The sequence below is a fragment of the Camelina sativa genome, chromosome 3 (assembly GCF_030686135.1).
Source record: "Camelina sativa cultivar CO46 ecotype springtype chromosome 3, ASM3068613v1".
In the NCBI taxonomy this organism is placed as follows: domain Eukaryota; kingdom Viridiplantae; phylum Streptophyta; class Magnoliopsida; order Brassicales; family Brassicaceae; genus Camelina; species Camelina sativa.
The window spans coordinates 24,255,010-24,273,178 of NC_141882.1; the positions used below are offsets into that span (position 1 = coordinate 24,255,010).

At 36.6% G+C, this 18,169-nt stretch overlaps 2 protein-coding genes across 3 annotated transcripts; one reads left to right on the forward strand and one right to left on the reverse strand.

Annotated features, from left to right (window-relative positions):
* Window positions 1-11,315: 11,315 nt before the first annotated feature.
* On the forward strand, window positions 11,316-12,833 carry LOC104777622 (photosystem I chlorophyll a/b-binding protein 5, chloroplastic). 2 transcript variants are annotated; one of them, XM_087506743.1, is made up of 6 exons: window positions 11,316-11,382; window positions 11,551-11,823; window positions 11,898-12,030; window positions 12,121-12,233; window positions 12,323-12,519; window positions 12,596-12,833. In XM_087506743.1, the coding sequence occupies exons 2-6, from the start codon at window positions 11,639-11,641 to the stop codon at window positions 12,736-12,738; spliced, it is 771 nt and encodes a 256-aa protein (XP_087362869.1). In that variant the 5' UTR covers window positions 11,316-11,382; window positions 11,551-11,638; the 3' UTR covers window positions 12,739-12,833. The 2 variants fall into 2 exon arrangements, with proteins under 2 accessions (XP_087362869.1, XP_010500206.2); XM_010501904.3 differs by lacking the exon at window positions 11,316-11,382 and having other exon boundaries at window positions 11,509-11,823.
* On the reverse strand, window positions 12,766-15,645 carry LOC104777623 (protein WEAK CHLOROPLAST MOVEMENT UNDER BLUE LIGHT-like 2). The gene is made up of 3 exons (XM_087506742.1): window positions 15,355-15,645; window positions 14,681-15,245; window positions 12,766-14,601 (listed from the first exon to the last, which is right to left on the reverse strand). The coding sequence occupies exons 2-3, from the start codon at window positions 15,218-15,220 to the stop codon at window positions 12,928-12,930; spliced, it is 2,214 nt and encodes a 737-aa protein (XP_087362868.1). The 5' UTR covers window positions 15,221-15,245; window positions 15,355-15,645; the 3' UTR covers window positions 12,766-12,927.
* Window positions 15,646-18,169: the final 2,524 nt, after the last annotated feature.

The following is an 18,169-nucleotide window of genomic DNA, read 5'->3' on the forward strand; positions in this document are numbered from 1 at the left end:
TAATGGATTGGATCGTGATATCTTATTTTTCTTATGTATTTTCGTTAGGGTTGTAACGATTATGACATTTTTGAGATTAATAAGATGAGTATTTTTCTTTATTTTTGACTGTTATTGTCATGGGAAAAAAAGAAATAGCTCGGGTTTCTATTTTTTGGAAAGTTTCCATAAATAGGAAGTTTCCACAGAAAGGAAGTTTCATTAGTTAGAAAATTTCTAAAAAGGGAAATTTTGTGGAAAGTGTTGAGGTAGATCTAGTCGGGAGATACTCGAGGGCATCTGACTTGTTTGCTCAAGGACGTGAGGGCCCAATTCATGTGATACCGATAGCTCGATGGACATTGTGTCCGGAGGGTGGGAGTGGTATGTTGCTTCGGATGACGATCCGAGAGCGCGCTTTAGGATGACGACCCAAGAGCGGGATAATTGGGACTCCCTGGACACCGTAGTTGTGAGCCGTGGCTCGGTAGTGAGCCGGTATGTCTCGAGGGTTGCGACCCGAGAGCGGGGGGAGTGTGTGTGAGTGACTTCCTGGATGTCGTAGCTTAAGGCGGTTGGCCTGATAGCAAGCCGGCATGATTCATTGGTGTCGACCACGGACGGGGGAAGCAATGAGTTGTGAGCAAAGAGGGTCTTGGATGTGAGTATATTGACAAGAGGGAGACCTCGGGTTCAGTCGGAGGTGTGCGGGCTGTTGTGACAGTTGCACGGGAAACCTTGGTTGATGGTATTTAAGTCCAGTCGGAGGATGTGCGGGCCGTGTTGATGGTGGCACGGAGGTCCTTGACGGATGGACGGCGCTGCGGGATTCGAGGACGAATCCTTGTTGGTGGGGGAGAATTGTAACATCCGCAAACCGGAAACTGCAATTTTGGTCTGAGTGTCGATCGACACCATGGGTGTGTCGATCGACACCATCTTTTTCAGTTTCGACCGGTTTGATTTTAATTGTGGTTGGTTCGGTTTGGTTCAATTTGAAATCCCTAAATCGTCATATTTTAGGGTGGGTCGACGAAAAGGGTTAGAAAAGTTCTCTTTTGTCGCCGCTTAAGTGTTTGAGAGAGAGAAAAGGAGATTTGTGAGTGTTCTTGAGTTTTGGAGAGATTGTGGTGGTTTCTAGGGAGATCTATTGTTGGGATTGCATCAGAAGATTGCTAGGAGTGTGGTACAGCTGTGTTTGTGTCAGATTCTCCTGCAAAAGAGGTGAGTGCATGACCATGACTTTTCTAAGCTTGAGAAATCTATGTTTCTTTGTGATTTTGAGTTGTTTGATTGATTACTTGTTTGCTTGTGGTTGTTTTGGTGTTTCTACGTCCGTATATGGCTTATGGATTTGTTTGAGATGAATGGGAGTCTTTGGGAAGCGGGGATCTGCGAGAGAGCGTTGAGGAAGACGATGCTAGGCATCAGTGTCGATCGACACCTTCGGTGTGTCGGTCGACACTTGTGCGAGGACGGCTCGGGAATCTTTGGGAGTGTTGATCGACACCATGTGGAGGTGTCGGTCGACACAACTAGGGTTTTCGGGAGGTTTCGATCAGGTGTCGGTCGACACCATGTTGTCAGTGTCGATCGACACTGGTATTGTGTCGGTCGACACCAACCTTTGTTGGTCGACTATTGCTTGTTTTCGGGTTTGATTGTTACTGTTGATGATTGCTTGACATTAGATTCTCAAATGCTTGTGTGTATAGCCCAGTAGATGGGAGGATTGCCTCACTGTGTATTTTTAATAATACTCATGCATCTCAATATGTGTTTGTGGTGCAGGTAAAGGCAAAGTGTGATCGTGAAATCAGGGCGATGAGGAGGAGGATGTTCTAGAGGCTTGATTGATTGTGGTCTAGCCATTGTTAGGTTGCTAGAATTGAGCTGATAGAACATTGTAGGATGTTGGAACTTGGTTATTTCTTTGTTAGTTTTGGAGTATTGTTTTGTTGGTCATTGGATTGTTAATGTTGGAATTTTTATTGATTTATTGGAACTGGTTTGGTTATCCGCTGTTGTTGATTGTTGCTAAGTTGTTAGTGGATATGGGACCACTAGTAAATTAAAAAAAAAAAAAAAAGATTGTTTCAGTTTGCATCTACAAATTTACCCTAGAGAACTAAAAATATGGCTATGATGATAGTTGCGTCAATGATAACCTTAATTTTTTAAAAGAACCAAAAAACAAAACAAAATATATAATCATTATGATAAGAATTTAGTTAGGTTTCTAAAAAAAAAACTATAACTATACTAATGTTCCCAAATATGTACATCTTTCCTCATTCATAACACTCATACTAATAATGAGGATCACAAATACTCTGATCGGTAAAACATTGATAGAATTGCAAGGATTTTTACTTTTGTCAACTAGAGTAGTACTATTTTTTTTTTCTTCAGCAAAAGAAATTTATTAATTGACAAGTAGTATTCAACTACAGTCTACATAACATCCATGTAACTATGTACAATGGTTAATTTATTCAACACTTTTTAATACTTCGTGATCATCTTCTCTCTTCCATATCATAATTCAACAACCAAATATTTTTTACCCTCTATAATAATTTTTTAAATAAAATTGCAACACTCTATCGTACCTTTTTTAGTTCATTTTTTCTTTATAGTTTTGTTTTTTATGATCAAAGATTATTAATAACAACAATTAATTATTGATTTAAATTAAAATAAAATAAGAAACATTTAATTAATTTTACAAAATTAAATATATTTTTTAAAAAAATAATGATATAATCTTTTTTTTTCCAAATCAAATGAAACAAGTCTCTATTTATAGAATATGAATATAATGAATTTTGGTGTTAAATTATTTATGCACATATATAAAATTATTTTGAAATAATTGATGGAAAAAATAATTCAGACATTCAATCAATGTGATCCGCATGTTCTCATCTACATTTTTGCCCCAAAAAAAATGTAACCAACCAACAATTTACTAATTTGGTCTATCAAAATTTGTAATGTCATATCAAATTGACCTATAATTTCTTTTAACGATGCTGAATTTTATCAACAACCAAATTTGCCATCTCATTTTATCAACATCATTGATTATGTACATTGATTTTTTTTCAACAACTTCCTTTTTACTTGTTGAGACTCCACGTCATATTTTCTTTACTCCACCTAATAATTCAACATACATTCTCTTTTTATCATCTACAATGGTTTTTAAAAATAAAATTCAACATTTTACTCTATCTATTTTAAATAAAATGAAACAAGTCTTTCTTTATAAAGTATGAAAATAATAAATTTTGATGTAAAAATAAAATAAAATAAAAAATTTGATGTTAAATAGTTAGGGTGAAATTAAAAGTATAAAATACTTTAACAACCAAGAATAATGTATCATGTATCCTATAGTCTTTTGTTTATTCAATATATCAAAAGAATTCACTTAGATTTTTTTTCATTTTTCAACCACCTCATTCTATGAATTCAACTATTTAATTAATGATTCAACACTTCCATTGTCCACGGTCTAACCCTTTCAACTATTATTAAAATATTTCAACGGTTGATAAAAGTGACCATTAAAGATAGTTTAAGTAGTCTAATATGAAATGACAATAAAGTTTGCACATGGTAGCCGCGCCACTAGAGAAGACTTAGCCGAACTTATAATAATTGATGTATTGTATTAGAAAAACACATATGTCTAATATTTTTACTTATGTTTTGCATATATTTTACTTTGTTTATTGCCCATTTTTGTCGATTACTTTTTTTAATCTAAAAATTAGTAAAATTTTATGTAAACAACACAAAATAAAATTTTATGTCTAGAAAATTAGATATATTATCTCAATTACCAAATTAAAAATTTTCATTTTCTTAGCTAGGCAATTGCACCCACAAGGCAATTGGAAGCCCTCTACAAGCTTTCACGGGTACCTCTGCCAGCTAATTTCAAATTATCAATCCAGGAAGTTCTAGATGTTATGCCTAGGTCAAATTTAGATAGTAAAAAAGCTCTTAAAGAATTTGGCAAGTTGAAATACCTCCTTACACCTTTAGGAACTGTCTTAGAAGATAACAACTGTCTCACATTTCGCAAAAGATCTAGGTGTAAGAAGGTAAGGAAGAATCATGCTGGCAGGTTCAAGGCAGCAAGAGTAGTTAGGCATGACTACAATAAAGATGCACGTTTTGAAAAAAAATCTCCATAAACAACTGCATATTTCCCCTGTTGTAGCCCGGTTAATTCTCACAGATGATTACAATGACATTTGTTGGGAAAGTTCCATATGCTTCAATGAAAGAAGAGACTAGCAGGCACTTTGTGTTGATTATAGCCTATGGCATTGGCTGCAATGGGGTGCCATTCTGGGAAGACCAAGATTCATTTGGGATTCATCATGGAGTCAATGGCATTATTAGGATCCGTAGACATTTTAATATGGTTACCAATTTCTTTGTAATGACACTTTGAGGTAACTATTTTAATATTTCTTTGACTAATCCTAATCATGTGACAAGTTCGCTGATAAGTTTGTTTGTTTTCTTTTTTGTTGGTATGTTGCAGGTATCTCTCTAAACGTTGGATCAATATATATTTTAAACTATGTAATCGGTAGATCTTTCTCATGTTTTAAAACTATGTAAGACTATTAGGATATCCATGTAAGGTCTATGACCCTTCTTATGTAAGCAAGAACATGTTAGTGTGTGTATTGATCTAATCTTATCACTTTTTATTAAGACAGTTATGGTTGAATCTAAATGAAACAAAACAAAAAAAAACAAACAATGAATAGGACCGGTGATACAACCTAAGAACTTGGAGCCAAACATTGAATCAAACAGCGTGATGAATATACCTGCCAACGTTTTGTGTGATCATAAACTTCATTCGTCGAGCTTTTTCAAGTGATGTTGAAGCAGTATGAGTTGGTTTCCCTCCACATTATCTTTTCTTTACTCCACCTAATAATTCAACTTACATTATATTTTTATCATCTACAATAATTTTTAAAAATAAAATTCAACATTTTACTCCATTTATTTTATTATATATTTTTATATGTTTAAATATAATGAAACAAGTCTCTGAAAAATAATAAATTTTGATGTAAAAATAAAATAAAATAAAATTTTGATGTCAAATAGTTAGGGTGAAATTAAAAGTATAAAATACTTTAACAACCAAGAATAATGTATCATGTGTACAGTCCTTTTGATAGGCTTTGAATCTCACCCAAGCGACCTTGAAAGCTTCATCTGGTCTTTGCTTGCAAGAGGACAGATTGACTCTCAACTCATCTGACATTGCATCATCATAGAAGTAGTTGAGGAAGGCTACCTTTTCGTCATGCCAATTTGTCAATGATCCAGCTGGTAACTGCTTCAACCACTGAGATGCCTCTCCTGCAAGTGAGTAAGGGAAGAGCTTGCAGAAGATGTAATCCTCAGTCACTCCATTAGCCTTGATACTGGTCACAAGATCCTCAAAATGCTCAATGTGGTCCAAAGGCTTCTCATTGGGCAGGTTAGAGAAAGGTCTCTGTCCAACTAGGTGGAAGTAGGCAGGCTTCAGCTCAAAGTCATTCCTTGGGAATGGAGGTGGAACAATTGCAGAGCGGTTTCATACATCAAATCAGCTCTGTTGAAGTCTGCAATAGTCCTGATCAGATCCCGGTTTTGATCTTGTCTTCGAACCGGGTTGTGGACGTGGTTGGCAGCTCCACGTCCGTCTGCTGGAAGGAGGTGTCGATCGATACCCAGTTGGCGTCGATCGACACCATCAGCCTGTTCGTCAACAACAAGAACTTGCTCGCCAGCAGCCTGCTCATTGGCAATAACAGCTTCAACAATAACATTCCCTTCTGCATCAAGCTTTTGGCCCTGCTCATTGCGCAAGTGGCCCTCTTGATCCCTCAAAGCACCATCCACATCTGGTCTCAATATGATTGGGTTGACCATCTTGCTGATTTGGCTGCTTTTGTGTTATCACGCTCTAGTTGTCCTAACTCTTGGTTTGTAAGCTTAACAACTGGACCAGTAGGAGTCTTCCTGGTATTTGGCTTAGGCATGTACCTGAAACACACAAGAGAAAAGAAACAAAAGCGTGTAAGTAGAAAATAAAAAGAAAAATTTAGACGAAATACAAAACTCAAATCTAATGGTAGATCAAAGAGTCCCCGACAACGGCGCCAAAATTTGATATGCTCAAATTAAACCCTAGAGCTACTCTCTCAAATTAAGAGGTCACTGCAGTACTTAGGGGTCAAATTCCACAGAGACTCAAGATCACACATTAAATTATAGAGTTTTATGATTACGCTAAACAAGTTGATTTAAATAAAGAAAAGCAATGCAAAATATTAAATAAAACTGTTGTAAATTCAGAAGATCAAAAAGCTAGGTCCAGGGAACTTCTCAGGAAATTACAAAATATTAAATCAATAATTAAATAGGATTCAAGCAATTAAAAATCAGATTTAGAACATTAAACTCTTTTGTAAAATAAATCAGTTTTCACTGCAAATATTATCTAAATTTAAAACCAGAAAATCCAAATCTCTTTGTAAAATTCTAGGTTAAAAATCAGCTTTAAAAACAAGTTTAGATTGTTCACAAAATTACTAAATCAAATCTCTTTGCAAGAAATAATTTTGCTCATCAAAAGGTTTTATCAGGAAAATCAATTATATTCTCATATCAATCAATAATCCTAAGATCTAAATCCAGATGGCTAATCAAAGATCTAGCATTAAGAACAACCTATGATGAAGATCTAGAAAGATAAAGAATCCTAAATAAACAGATCTAATAATTCATAAAATCCCTGTGAAAAACTCTGAACCTAACAAGCAAACTACTCAGACATATTCAATGAAGAACAAAACATAATTCTGAATAATATGCAATAAAAATTAAGAGAGTAAAGAGGGAGTTTAGGAATTCTTCTCTCGAAGGAGTTCAGATCTCTCTCCCAAAAGCTCTCAAAATCTCACTGGGTTGCAGAAAAATAAAACTTGCTAAAATAAAACTTCAGAGTTTACAAAACTCAAAAACACTATATATATGTCTTAAAACACGTCAGGGACTTGTGTTGCAATTTAGGAAAACTTTGGGTAAAATTGTAAAACTTCCAATTTCTTCTCTCTCGTCGGATAGACATGGGTGTCGACTGATGCTCCTTCGGTATCGGTCGATGCTCTAACTCTGATCCGACTCCAAATTGACTTCTTTGATTAAATGCTCCAAAATCCCTTCGAATTGCTCCATTTTGCTCTTTGTGTGTCAAAGTCCTAGAAAACCTGCAAAGATTCAAAAACATCCTAGAAAACAAATCAAAAGACTCTAAAAGACTTGTTATATCATGGTTAAAAACCATAAAAACCATGATATATCACAATACTCGTCTCTCGGGTTGCCACCATACAGCACGCCCCTGGATCGTCATCCGAAGTCGATATATCAACCATACTCTCAAGCCACAAAGTCTTAGACTATGGCAGTACTAGGAGAACGAAGTCCCCCAAGAGTCGTGAGAAAACAATTCTGAACACGTCTGAGTCCTATCCCTAACCAGGTTTCCTTCCTGTGGCTCGCGTAGAACAACACAATGACCTATGAACCACATATCCCCTCACTGGAATACCTCATTACCACACAAAGATCATCTCAATGCCACAAGGGCCGCCACGAAGGCCAACATATGTCCTAAACAGGACCGCCACAAAATCCAAACAAATGTCCTAAAATGGATCGCCACAAATGCCAAACAAATTTCCTAAACAGGACGACCATAAAGACCCAAACAAATGTCCTAAACAGGACCGCCACCAAAGACACTCGTCCCAAAGGACCGTCACGAAGACCACTTATCCCGAAGGAACGTCACGAAGACCACTCATCCCGAAGGACCGTCACGAAGACCATACATCCTGAAGGACCGCCTAAACATGCAACATTGGCTAAACAACCCGTCATAAAGGCCACACAATTGGCTAAACAGCACGCCACAAAGGCCACACAATTGGCTAAATAGCCCGCCACAAAGGCCACACAATTGGCTAAACAGCCCACCACAAAGGTCACACAAGCCCCATTAAAGCTCACAACCACTAAAAATGGACAAATTCTAACTCACATAAAACTTTCCATTTTTAGAACTTCCCACTTCTGGAAACTTCCACTTTTAGAAACTTCTAATTTAGGAAACTTTCCCTCAAAACCAAAGCCTCACGGAAATTTTGTACTCCAAACACCACCTCATCTTGTTACTTAGTCGCATAACTAACCACCCCTAAGCGACCAAGTAAACAAGAGAGATGGGCTAGAATATTCCATTCCCGCTCTAGCCATGGACTACAACTGGGACCAGGCTAGACAAGTTCAAGTCACGACCTGCTTCTCGAACCACTTCTTGAACTTTGCCTTCATCCTCGCCTTTGGCTCCCAATTCTGCTCCTCAACACCATCACAGTCCTAAAGGACTCTCATAAAGGAACCTTCTTCTTCCGAAGTTCCTTGATCCACCTCTCGAGAACCCTCATTGGTCTCGCCTCCAAAGTCATGTTAGGCTGAAGATCCTCAGGAATCTTAGCCAACAACTCATCATCCTCGCGGAAACACTTCCGCAACATTGACACATGAAACACCTTGTGGAATGCACGCATAACCTCAGACATCAATAGCCTATATGCTACAGGTCCCACACACTTAATCACTCTGAACGGACCCATATACTTCAGACACTATCCTTGGTGTCGATCGACACCCACCCCCAAAACGCAGAGTTTTGTTCGCGGGTGTTACAGGTTCAAACACCACCTCTTGCCACACCTCTGCCAGACTCCTCCACCTCACCTACCGCTGCGTCGGTTCCTGAACGTGATTTGCGTTTTACGTATCACCGGCGTCCTAACACTACAACAACAAACCAACCAGGCCCATTAGCTCACAATGAGGCCCAACAACATTCTCTGGTCCCGCTTGGTCCAATATAGCCAATACATGCACCAATGTTGTCCTTGCCTTCGAGTTTAGGATCCCACGACTCTGATCTTCACGTCCGTTCACCGTCGACAACTCAGGTATCACCTTCTAACTCTCTCTCCTCTTCCTCTACCTCTTCTTCGTCAAGCTCTGAGCCCACTACTCAACCTCAAAATTAGTTGCGACCTACAACTCAGCCTCACCCACAACAACAACCCCCACCATGCCAAGATAATACAACCCAACCATAGATTCAAAAACAAACAGTCGAACCACCACCAAATTAACACAACATGACAACCCGAGCCAAAAATAAAATCACAAAACCAAATCCCAAATTTTCTCTACATGTTACAGCTTCTCCTACAACGCCGAAAGAACCAACAACTATTGCTCAAGCTTTGAAATATCCAAACTGGAGTCCAGCGTGCTCTAGAGAATATGATGCCTTGAATATCAATCATACATGGGACTTGGTGCCTCCTAATGCTCACCAAAACATTGTCGGTTGCAAGTGGGTGTTCACAACTAAGTTTCATGCCAATGGTAATCTTGATCGTTACAAGGCGCGTTTGGTGGCAAAGAGGTTTAATCAGCAATACGACAAAGATTATGTTGAGACCTTCAGCCTTGTTATCAAGTTGACTACTATCTGCCTTGTTTTTGATGTTGCCGTAAAGAAATCATGGTCGATAAAACAACTCGACGTCAACAATGCCTTCCTACAGTGTGATCTAATCGAAGAAGTTTATATGTCGCAGCCCCCGGTTTTTGTTGACAAGGATAGACCTACTCATGTTTGTCGCCTCCACAAACCTATTTATGGTTTGAAGCAAGCTCCTCGCTCATGGTACATGGCTTTTAAGAAACATTTACTTGACACTGGCTTCACCAATTCCCTTTCAGATACGTTTCTTTTCATTTGCTGTTACGGCTCAACCATTACATATGTTCTGGTCTATGTTGACGACATCATTGTCACCGGCAATAACACCTCTGTTGTTTCGGTTGTCCTTGACTCCTTCTCTCGACGTTTCTCCATTAAAGATCCCACTGAACTACATTACTTCCTTGGTGTTGAAGTCTCACGGACATCCCACGACCTACAACTCATGCAACATAAAGACATTATGGATCTTATTCATAAAAATAACCTGCATGAGGCCAAGCCAGTCTCCACACCTTTACCCGCTTCACTAAAACTCATGTTGTCTTCTGGAACACCTCTCGTCGATGCTTCACAATACAGGTCTGTCGTTGGTAGTCTTCAATAACTTTCTTTTACGCGACCTGATATCTCGTACGCCATCAATCGTCTCTCCCAATTCATGCATCGGCCAACCACTGATCATTGGCAAGCCGCCAAACGTGTCTTCCACTATCTTTTTGGCACACCGACTCATGGTATCTTCCTTCATGCGAATTCACATATTCTGCTTCATGGTTACTCTGATGCTTACTGGGCAGGTGATACTGATGATACGTATCCACGAATGGTTATCTTATCTACAATGGTTGCAATCCTATCTCATGGTCTTCCAAGAAATAGATAGGTGTCGCTCGCTCCTCCACCGAAGTAGAGTACTGGGCCATCGCAAACACTGCTATGAAGGTTCAGTGGCTCTGCTCACTACTCACTGAATTGCAAATACAACTTCCATCTGCTCCGATAATCTATTGTGATAACATAGGAGCAACCTATTTATGTGCAAATCCAGTATTTCACTCTCGAATGAAACATATCGGTCTCGACTATCACTTTGTTCGAGATCAGATACAAGCACAAAAGCTATGTGTCTCTCATGTCTCTACACATGATCAGCTAGCAGATACCCTTACCAAACCTCTCTCACGATCAAAGTTCCAGCATGCGTGTGTCAAGATTGGCGTATTAGAGTATAACAGTATATGTTTATAATTTTAAGGATCTCTTTGTAAATACATAAATCTTAGTGTCTCTCTTTTTTTTTTTTGATAATGGTGTGTCTCTCTTAGTATTTATATGTCTGTAACCTCTCTCTTTACATAATAAGAAGATACTCATTTCCAGCCCCGGCTCTAAGGGTGTGCGGGCGATGATAGAGCACCGGGTCCACAGTTTTTTGCAAAAAAATATATGACTTTAAAATCCTAAAATTCTGATATTTTTGTAATTAGGATCCTAAATTTTGAACTTTTGCAAATAACACCCTAAAACTTCAGAAAAAAACAAAATTTGGGCACAAGGCCCAATAAAAGTTTGAGCCGGGCCTGCTCATTCCTTATACCTTTTGCTCACATCTTTTCCGTGTACACTGTAATTTTATGCAACCTATACAATACAAGTCTCAACAACTTCAGTTCTCAATACTGTCTATCACTTCGAACTCTTTCAAACTCTAGTCAGGATTCGGGGTTTGTTTCATTTTACTTTACAAGGTACCATAGAATGCTAAAAAAAAAAAAAAAAAAGATAAATATTATGAGATATAATTAAAACTTCAAACTGTTTCATTCTAAATAGTTACCCTTTTTCTATTTATATATATATATATCTACGGATTTTAACAAAATGACTAATTTACGTGGACCACGTTACTTTCTTAGCTTCAACTTGCCGATAACAATAACAGAGTCAGAGCAGAACACAAACGTTAGCAAAAAAAAAAAAAAAAAAAAAAAAAAACAGAGCAAAATGGCCGTTGTTTTACGTGGAGGCATCACCGGAGGATTTCTTCACCATCGTCGCGATGCTTCATCCTTCATGACTAGAAGAATCTCATCTGTCAGAGCCGCAGGAGGAGGCATCAATCCGACGGTGGCTGTTGAACGTCCCACGTGGTTACCTGGCCTCGACCCTCCTCCTTATCTTGATGGAAAGTGAGTTCCTTGTTGTCTCCATTTGCACAAAAGCTTTAGATTTAGACCATCTTTTTGTGTTCTTGAAAATAAAGGTTAGCTGGAGATTATGGTTTCGATCCACTCGGGTTAGGAGAGGATCCGGAAAGCTTGAAATGGTATGTTCAAGCAGAGCTTGTTCACTCTCGTTTCGCCATGCTCGGTGTTGCAGGAATACTCTTCACAGATGTAAATCACTAATCTTGAACATTATCAGTTTTAAAATGTTGATGTATCTCAAAAAATGGCTAACTTAAGAGTTTTGTTTTGTTGCATTAGCTGCTTCGGACAACAGGGATTCGTGATTTACCGGTTTGGTATGAAGCTGGAGCTGTCAAATTTGATTTTGCTAGCACAAAAACACTCATTTTTGTACAGTTCCTACTTATGGGGTAATGAATCAAACTCATTATCTATGTATATCTAATAACTATATTGTTAACCAACAAAAGCTTAGAATGATTTTTTATTGTTTCCACAGATTTGCTGAGACTAAAAGGTATATGGATTTTGTCTCTCCGGGATCTCAAGCAAAAGAAGAATCTTTCTTCTTTGGAATTGAAGCATCACTCGAAGGCCTTGAGCCTGGATACCCCGGAGGACCGCTTTTGAACCCGTTAGGCTTGGCTAAGGACATTCAAAATGCTCATGACTGGAAGCTTAAAGAGATCAAGAATGGTAATAGACTCATCGGTTTGCTTCCTTACTTGTAATCTCTGTGTGTATGACATTGCTTGATTGGTTTTTTTATCAGGTCGTCTAGCAATGATGGCGATGCTCGGCTTCTTCGTTCAAGCCTCTGTGACTCACACTGGCCCTATAGATAACCTTGTGGAGCATCTCTCGAATCCGTGGCATAAGACCATCATTCAAACCCTCTTTACTTCTGCTTCTTAAGTACATTCCTTTGTAACGAAAATTCGATTATTCGACAAGTGTATCAATACCTTTATTTCATTTAAGAGTACAACAAATCTGTTCTAACCAACAAACTTAAAAGTTCACTGTTCTCTCTCAATTCAGATACTCAACATACAAATAGAATATGTTAAAAAAAAAGGACAGTAAAACCTACCTGTAATAAACTCACTTGTTGGATGACTTCTTCCTTGACAAGAACATGAAGACCTTTGGCAACAAAGAGAACCTTTTCTTTTTCTTTTTTGTTTCAGGGGTCGTCACATTACTACTACTGCTTCCTTGCTCACCAAACGCAAACGATGTTGGTTTATGTAAAGCCGATTTCGACTTGCTTAAGTTCTCCTTATTCCCCCCTTCGGGACTCCTATTCCCGTTTTCCGACCTCCATTTTCGCAGCTCATGATCCATAACAACCTTCCCATCTCTAGCTTTTTCAACTTTCCCCATTGCTTCTTGCAGCTCTACTTTTCTTATAGCTGTTTCTCTACTCACTTCCTCAAGATTCTCCAAGATTCTTGATTCTTCTTCCTTAGCCACCTCGATCTTGGAGACGATCTCCGCTATTTTCCTGTTTGCTGCCTCCTCTACCTCATGTGCCTTCTTGCTTAGCTCGTAATATTCCTCAACTGAAATGATTATGCTTCTTGGTGAACTACTAATGTCTTCGATTTTGTTAGCACATTCAGTCTCTTGCAACGCTTTTATTGCAGCTAAGGCCAACTTTTCTGAAGCTCTAGCTGCTTCCATTTCCTTTTTAGCCTCGATTAACTGACTCTCTATTGCAGAGTATCCTGTTTTCGCTTTTTCTGACTCTTCCTTGGCCTTTCTCAGCTCCTCTCGAGCAGCTAGGGCAAGTGACTTTGCCTCCTCTGCCTCTCTGGTCGCTTCTTGCAACTTCTTGGCTATTTCTGTGCATCTCTCCTCTCTTGATTCTTCGCTGTTTCTCTGTTTAGAAACTGATAAATCTCTCTCCTCCCTTTCGAGTTCTGACTGCAATGATCCAACAATTATCTTCAACGTTTTCACCTCTGAGTTTGCTTTCTCAATGTTTGATTTAACTTCTTCAAGCTCATTCCTCGCCGAATCAACAGCTGCTTGTATGTCACTGTTGTTTCTCTTTCCCATGTTTGAGTCTTTGTAAGCCGCTATTTCGGCTCTCAAATCTTGCTGAAGTAAAGAAGCAGTCTGTAGTTTTGTTTTCACATCATCAGCTGCATCAATCTGTTGTCTAACCCTCTCAATCTCTTCTTCAACCATTTTGAGTTCCTTCTCCTGATGATAAACGTCTTGGTCCCTGGCCATGGCTGCATCAAATTTCTTTTCTTGTGCTTCAAGATGAGCCGCATGAGCTGACTCCAACAACTCCTTAGTGGCAAGTACCTCTATAGTGAAACCTTCCATTTTCCTCTCTACATCTTTAGCTTCCGAAACTGAATCCACAGCTCTTTTCGCAGCGGAATCTTTTTCCCTCAAGAGAGATTCATACTCCTTAGACATTATATCTATCTCTTCTTTTAAAGATCCTAACTCAGAAACCGCTGAGAAATGCCTCGCTTTAGCCACCTCGAGCTGAGCTTTTGATGCAACACTCGACTCATCAGCTATCCCTTGCTCCATTTCCTCCACTCTCAGCTTTGCAAGATCAGAGTCTTGTCTCGCTTGTTGCTCTTCTTTTTCAGCCTTTTCTAGCTCAAGTTTTAGCTCCTGGACAACACTCCTTGTCCTTTCAAGCTCCATCACCACCTGTTGCTTCACTTCTTCCGCTACAACCGCTTGTTTTTTGTACTCAGGCATATCTTCTTGTATCTTCTCAAGCTCTTGATCTACAGTCTTCCGTCTCTGGAGACAATAATAAAACACAAGACTAAGAACAAGACCGGTCCAATGAAAATATAAGGCAACAGTTTTATTTTAGTACCTCAATTGTCTGGATTTTATGTGCTTTCCAGTCTGTGATCCCACCAAACTTGGAAACTGCTTCCTTAACCGATTCAAACGGTGCAGCGGTATCGATCAAGATAGGACTTGTTGGTGACCCGAAACGCGGGGATCCAGAAGATCTCGGATGCACAAAAGCTCTTGGTGAGCCAGGAACTCTAAGACGTGTGAGGTCAAGATCTTGAATTCCTCCAGGTGAGCCAGGCAAAATCCTTGCATCTTCGATATAGTCATCTACTCGAGAATCAAGCGAAAACGAGTCCTGATGGTTTATCATGACTCTTGGTGCAATATACACCTTCGGAGACGACTCAGCTTCTTGATGTCCAGCCACAGAATCAAGAAACGGATTATGTTCCGGTATAAGATTTGGCGTATCTCCACCATCTTCCAAGTTTAGGAGATCACAAATGGATGAATCGTATACGATACTACCAAAAGGCGTCGAGGTATGAACATTATGGACATTGAGATCAGGGAGTAAACAAAGGTCATTTGTAACTTTATCATCATCCATCATTGGTCAGGGTTTCTAACAAACACAACTACACAAATGAAATCATTACACGCATTTAAATAAAGATTATAACGTGATCAAATGAACAAAAGGGATTCATTAATCAAAATAACAAAATGCGAGTTTTAACATCGTACCTTCATAAAAAAAAAAAAGAAAAAAATGCTACAAAATGCGAGACAAATCTTCTGGGAGATTTGAAGAGATATATAATCTTTAGATAGATCAGATCACACCAACGTACGATTATCAGAAATTGAAGATGAACAATGAGAAGAAATTTTTCAGAAACGAGACAGAAGAGAAAGACTTGAAACAAGAAAGAAAAAAAAAGGGAATAACGGAGATGTCCACTAGGGCGTGGAGGCCACGCCTCTCGTTCATATCTGTTGGTTCTTTTAATTTTCCTTTTTTATTAACTAATGTCAAAAATAAACGGGTGAATTAGCTCAGTAACCAAAATAAATAAATAAAATCATAGAAGAGTATATCACTATATTTTAAAAAATTAGAAAAACAGGATAATGATAGAGAAAAATTACCAGTCTAGTTTAGTGTTTTATGGTAGTGAAAAGCAGTTGTGGCTGTTGGTCTGAGGGGGTGGCCTGTTACCGGAGGTCAGCGGGCGGAAGTTGGTGGGCGGAGATCGGTGGTCGTCGGAAGTAGTGTTAGTTGTGGGTGGAGAGGTAAAAATGTCATTAATACATATAATATAGAATATAGGGCGAATTTGCCGATGACCAAAAAAAAAAATTAAGGATATAACACACCAATGAAAGAAATTAAGTGAATAACTATGAGCTAATGTAAAAAGAAAAGAAAAGGGTAACGTGAATGATACCCACAACCAGCGAAAGTGATAGAGTACAAGGTCAATTTTTTATTTATTTATACTAAAAAAAAATTGTATCCTTAAAATATTTAAGAAATGCAATCCAAAGGATCAAATTAAACTCACACCAAAAAAATTGATATATCCTAAAAAATACAAATTAAGCAATCCAAGCAACTGAGTTAAACGCGTGGAACAAAAATATATAACATAGAAATCATTTTTATATTTTTAATTATAACTAAAATTATGTAAGTATAGTAAAACCTCTATAAATTAATACTCTATAAATTAATAAACATTATAAATTAATAAATTTTGTTGGTCCCAAGTCGGGCCAGTGTAAAAATTAACAATATTCGATAAGATAATAAAATAATAATTTTTTCAAAATTTCCTTATAAAATATGGTCCCAATAATATCATAAATTAATAATTATGTAAATTTATATATATATATATATACTGATATAATAGTGTATGTTTCTCCTAAAGCTTAATTCTATAGAACAATTGTAATGTTGTATTTTCAACCTATAATAATATCTCTAAAATATTTTATAACATGTCATACAAATAATTAAAATTTAACGTTTTAATTTTTAGATATGCATCATTTACAATTTGATAATTTAACAGATTATTAAAATAGGAGAATTGATATTATTATTCATAGATTTGAATTTATGTGTCTCATGTGTATAAGTCAATTTGTCTATAATATTTGTAATTTATTGTAAATAGTGCTTTCTAAATATTACAAGTTCAATTTCTAAACCATAAAATTTATAACATCCGAAAGTTTAATCTTATTTTGCTATAGTTGTTCCAATTCATAATTTTTTAAAAAATAAACAATTAAAAATATATCTATAAATTAATAATTATTAATTTACACTATAAAATAATAATTATTAATTTATAGATAAATTAATATCACTATAAATTAATAAAATGTCTTAGTCCCAACATTATTAATTTATAGAGGTTTTACTGTATGCAATTTAAACAAATTGTGAGTTTGAGAACGATATTAAAAATGGAATATTACTAATAGCATATAAATCGTTTAGATATTTTCAATTGTTGTGTTCTATATAGTACAAATAATTATTTTATTTTAGTTATATATTAGGTTTTTAATTAACACTATTGGTTTTTGATATATTCAAGATCAGAAGATAAACTCAGAAACTTTATATTTTCTAAGTAAGATTATGAAATATAATTAGTATGAGAAAATATTACTGCAGAATATAAATAAAAAGTAAAAATTAAATGAAAATAGTAAAATAAATAGAAAAAGAGGAAATGGGAAGATAAAATATATATATAATCACGAGAGTAAGAGAAGATGTCCACGTAAGGAAGAGAGAAGAAAACACAATGACTATGCAACAAGGATATAGTTGTCATTATTATGGTTAATACAAGGTATATCATAGTTAGATGGTTAGAATGGTTACTCGTTTAATTATAGTTATTTTTTGTTATTCTTGCCAATTTTCCTATAAATACAACAGATAAATGGTTAGTATAGTTAATTTTTAAATTATAGTTTTTTTTAGTTATATAGCTCAATTTTCCAATATAAATTTTCATATGAATAAAATGTTATATAATTTGATTTTTTTTCTTTTGGTCATAGTTTATAATTAGATTGATTACCACATTTTTCAGTGAAATTTATTTATGTTGACCAAACAAAAAAAATCAGTCAAATTTGATTAGCTGAAATCCATGTTTTAGAAATCGCTAAGCGGTTGACAAAAAAAATTGCTAGATGCTAGTCGGGCGATCAGGGTGGATCTAGTGCCTAACGAAAAAATTCGGAAATTGAATGAGATTAATTGGGGACTAATTTTAGGATTAATTTATTAAATTAATAATAAAATAAGAATATAGTACTAAATATAAATCTATAATTCTGTTTATGTTAAAAGAAAAAATATCAAATAAAATATAAAACTATAGTTCTGTCTATAAAAAATAGCAAACACATAAAAACGTAATTTTAAAAGAAAATTTTATGATTTTAATTAAAAGTTGCAAAACATCATATACTCTTAATTTAAATGTCTAAATAACAAAAATATATATATGCTCTATATTTGGCTCTA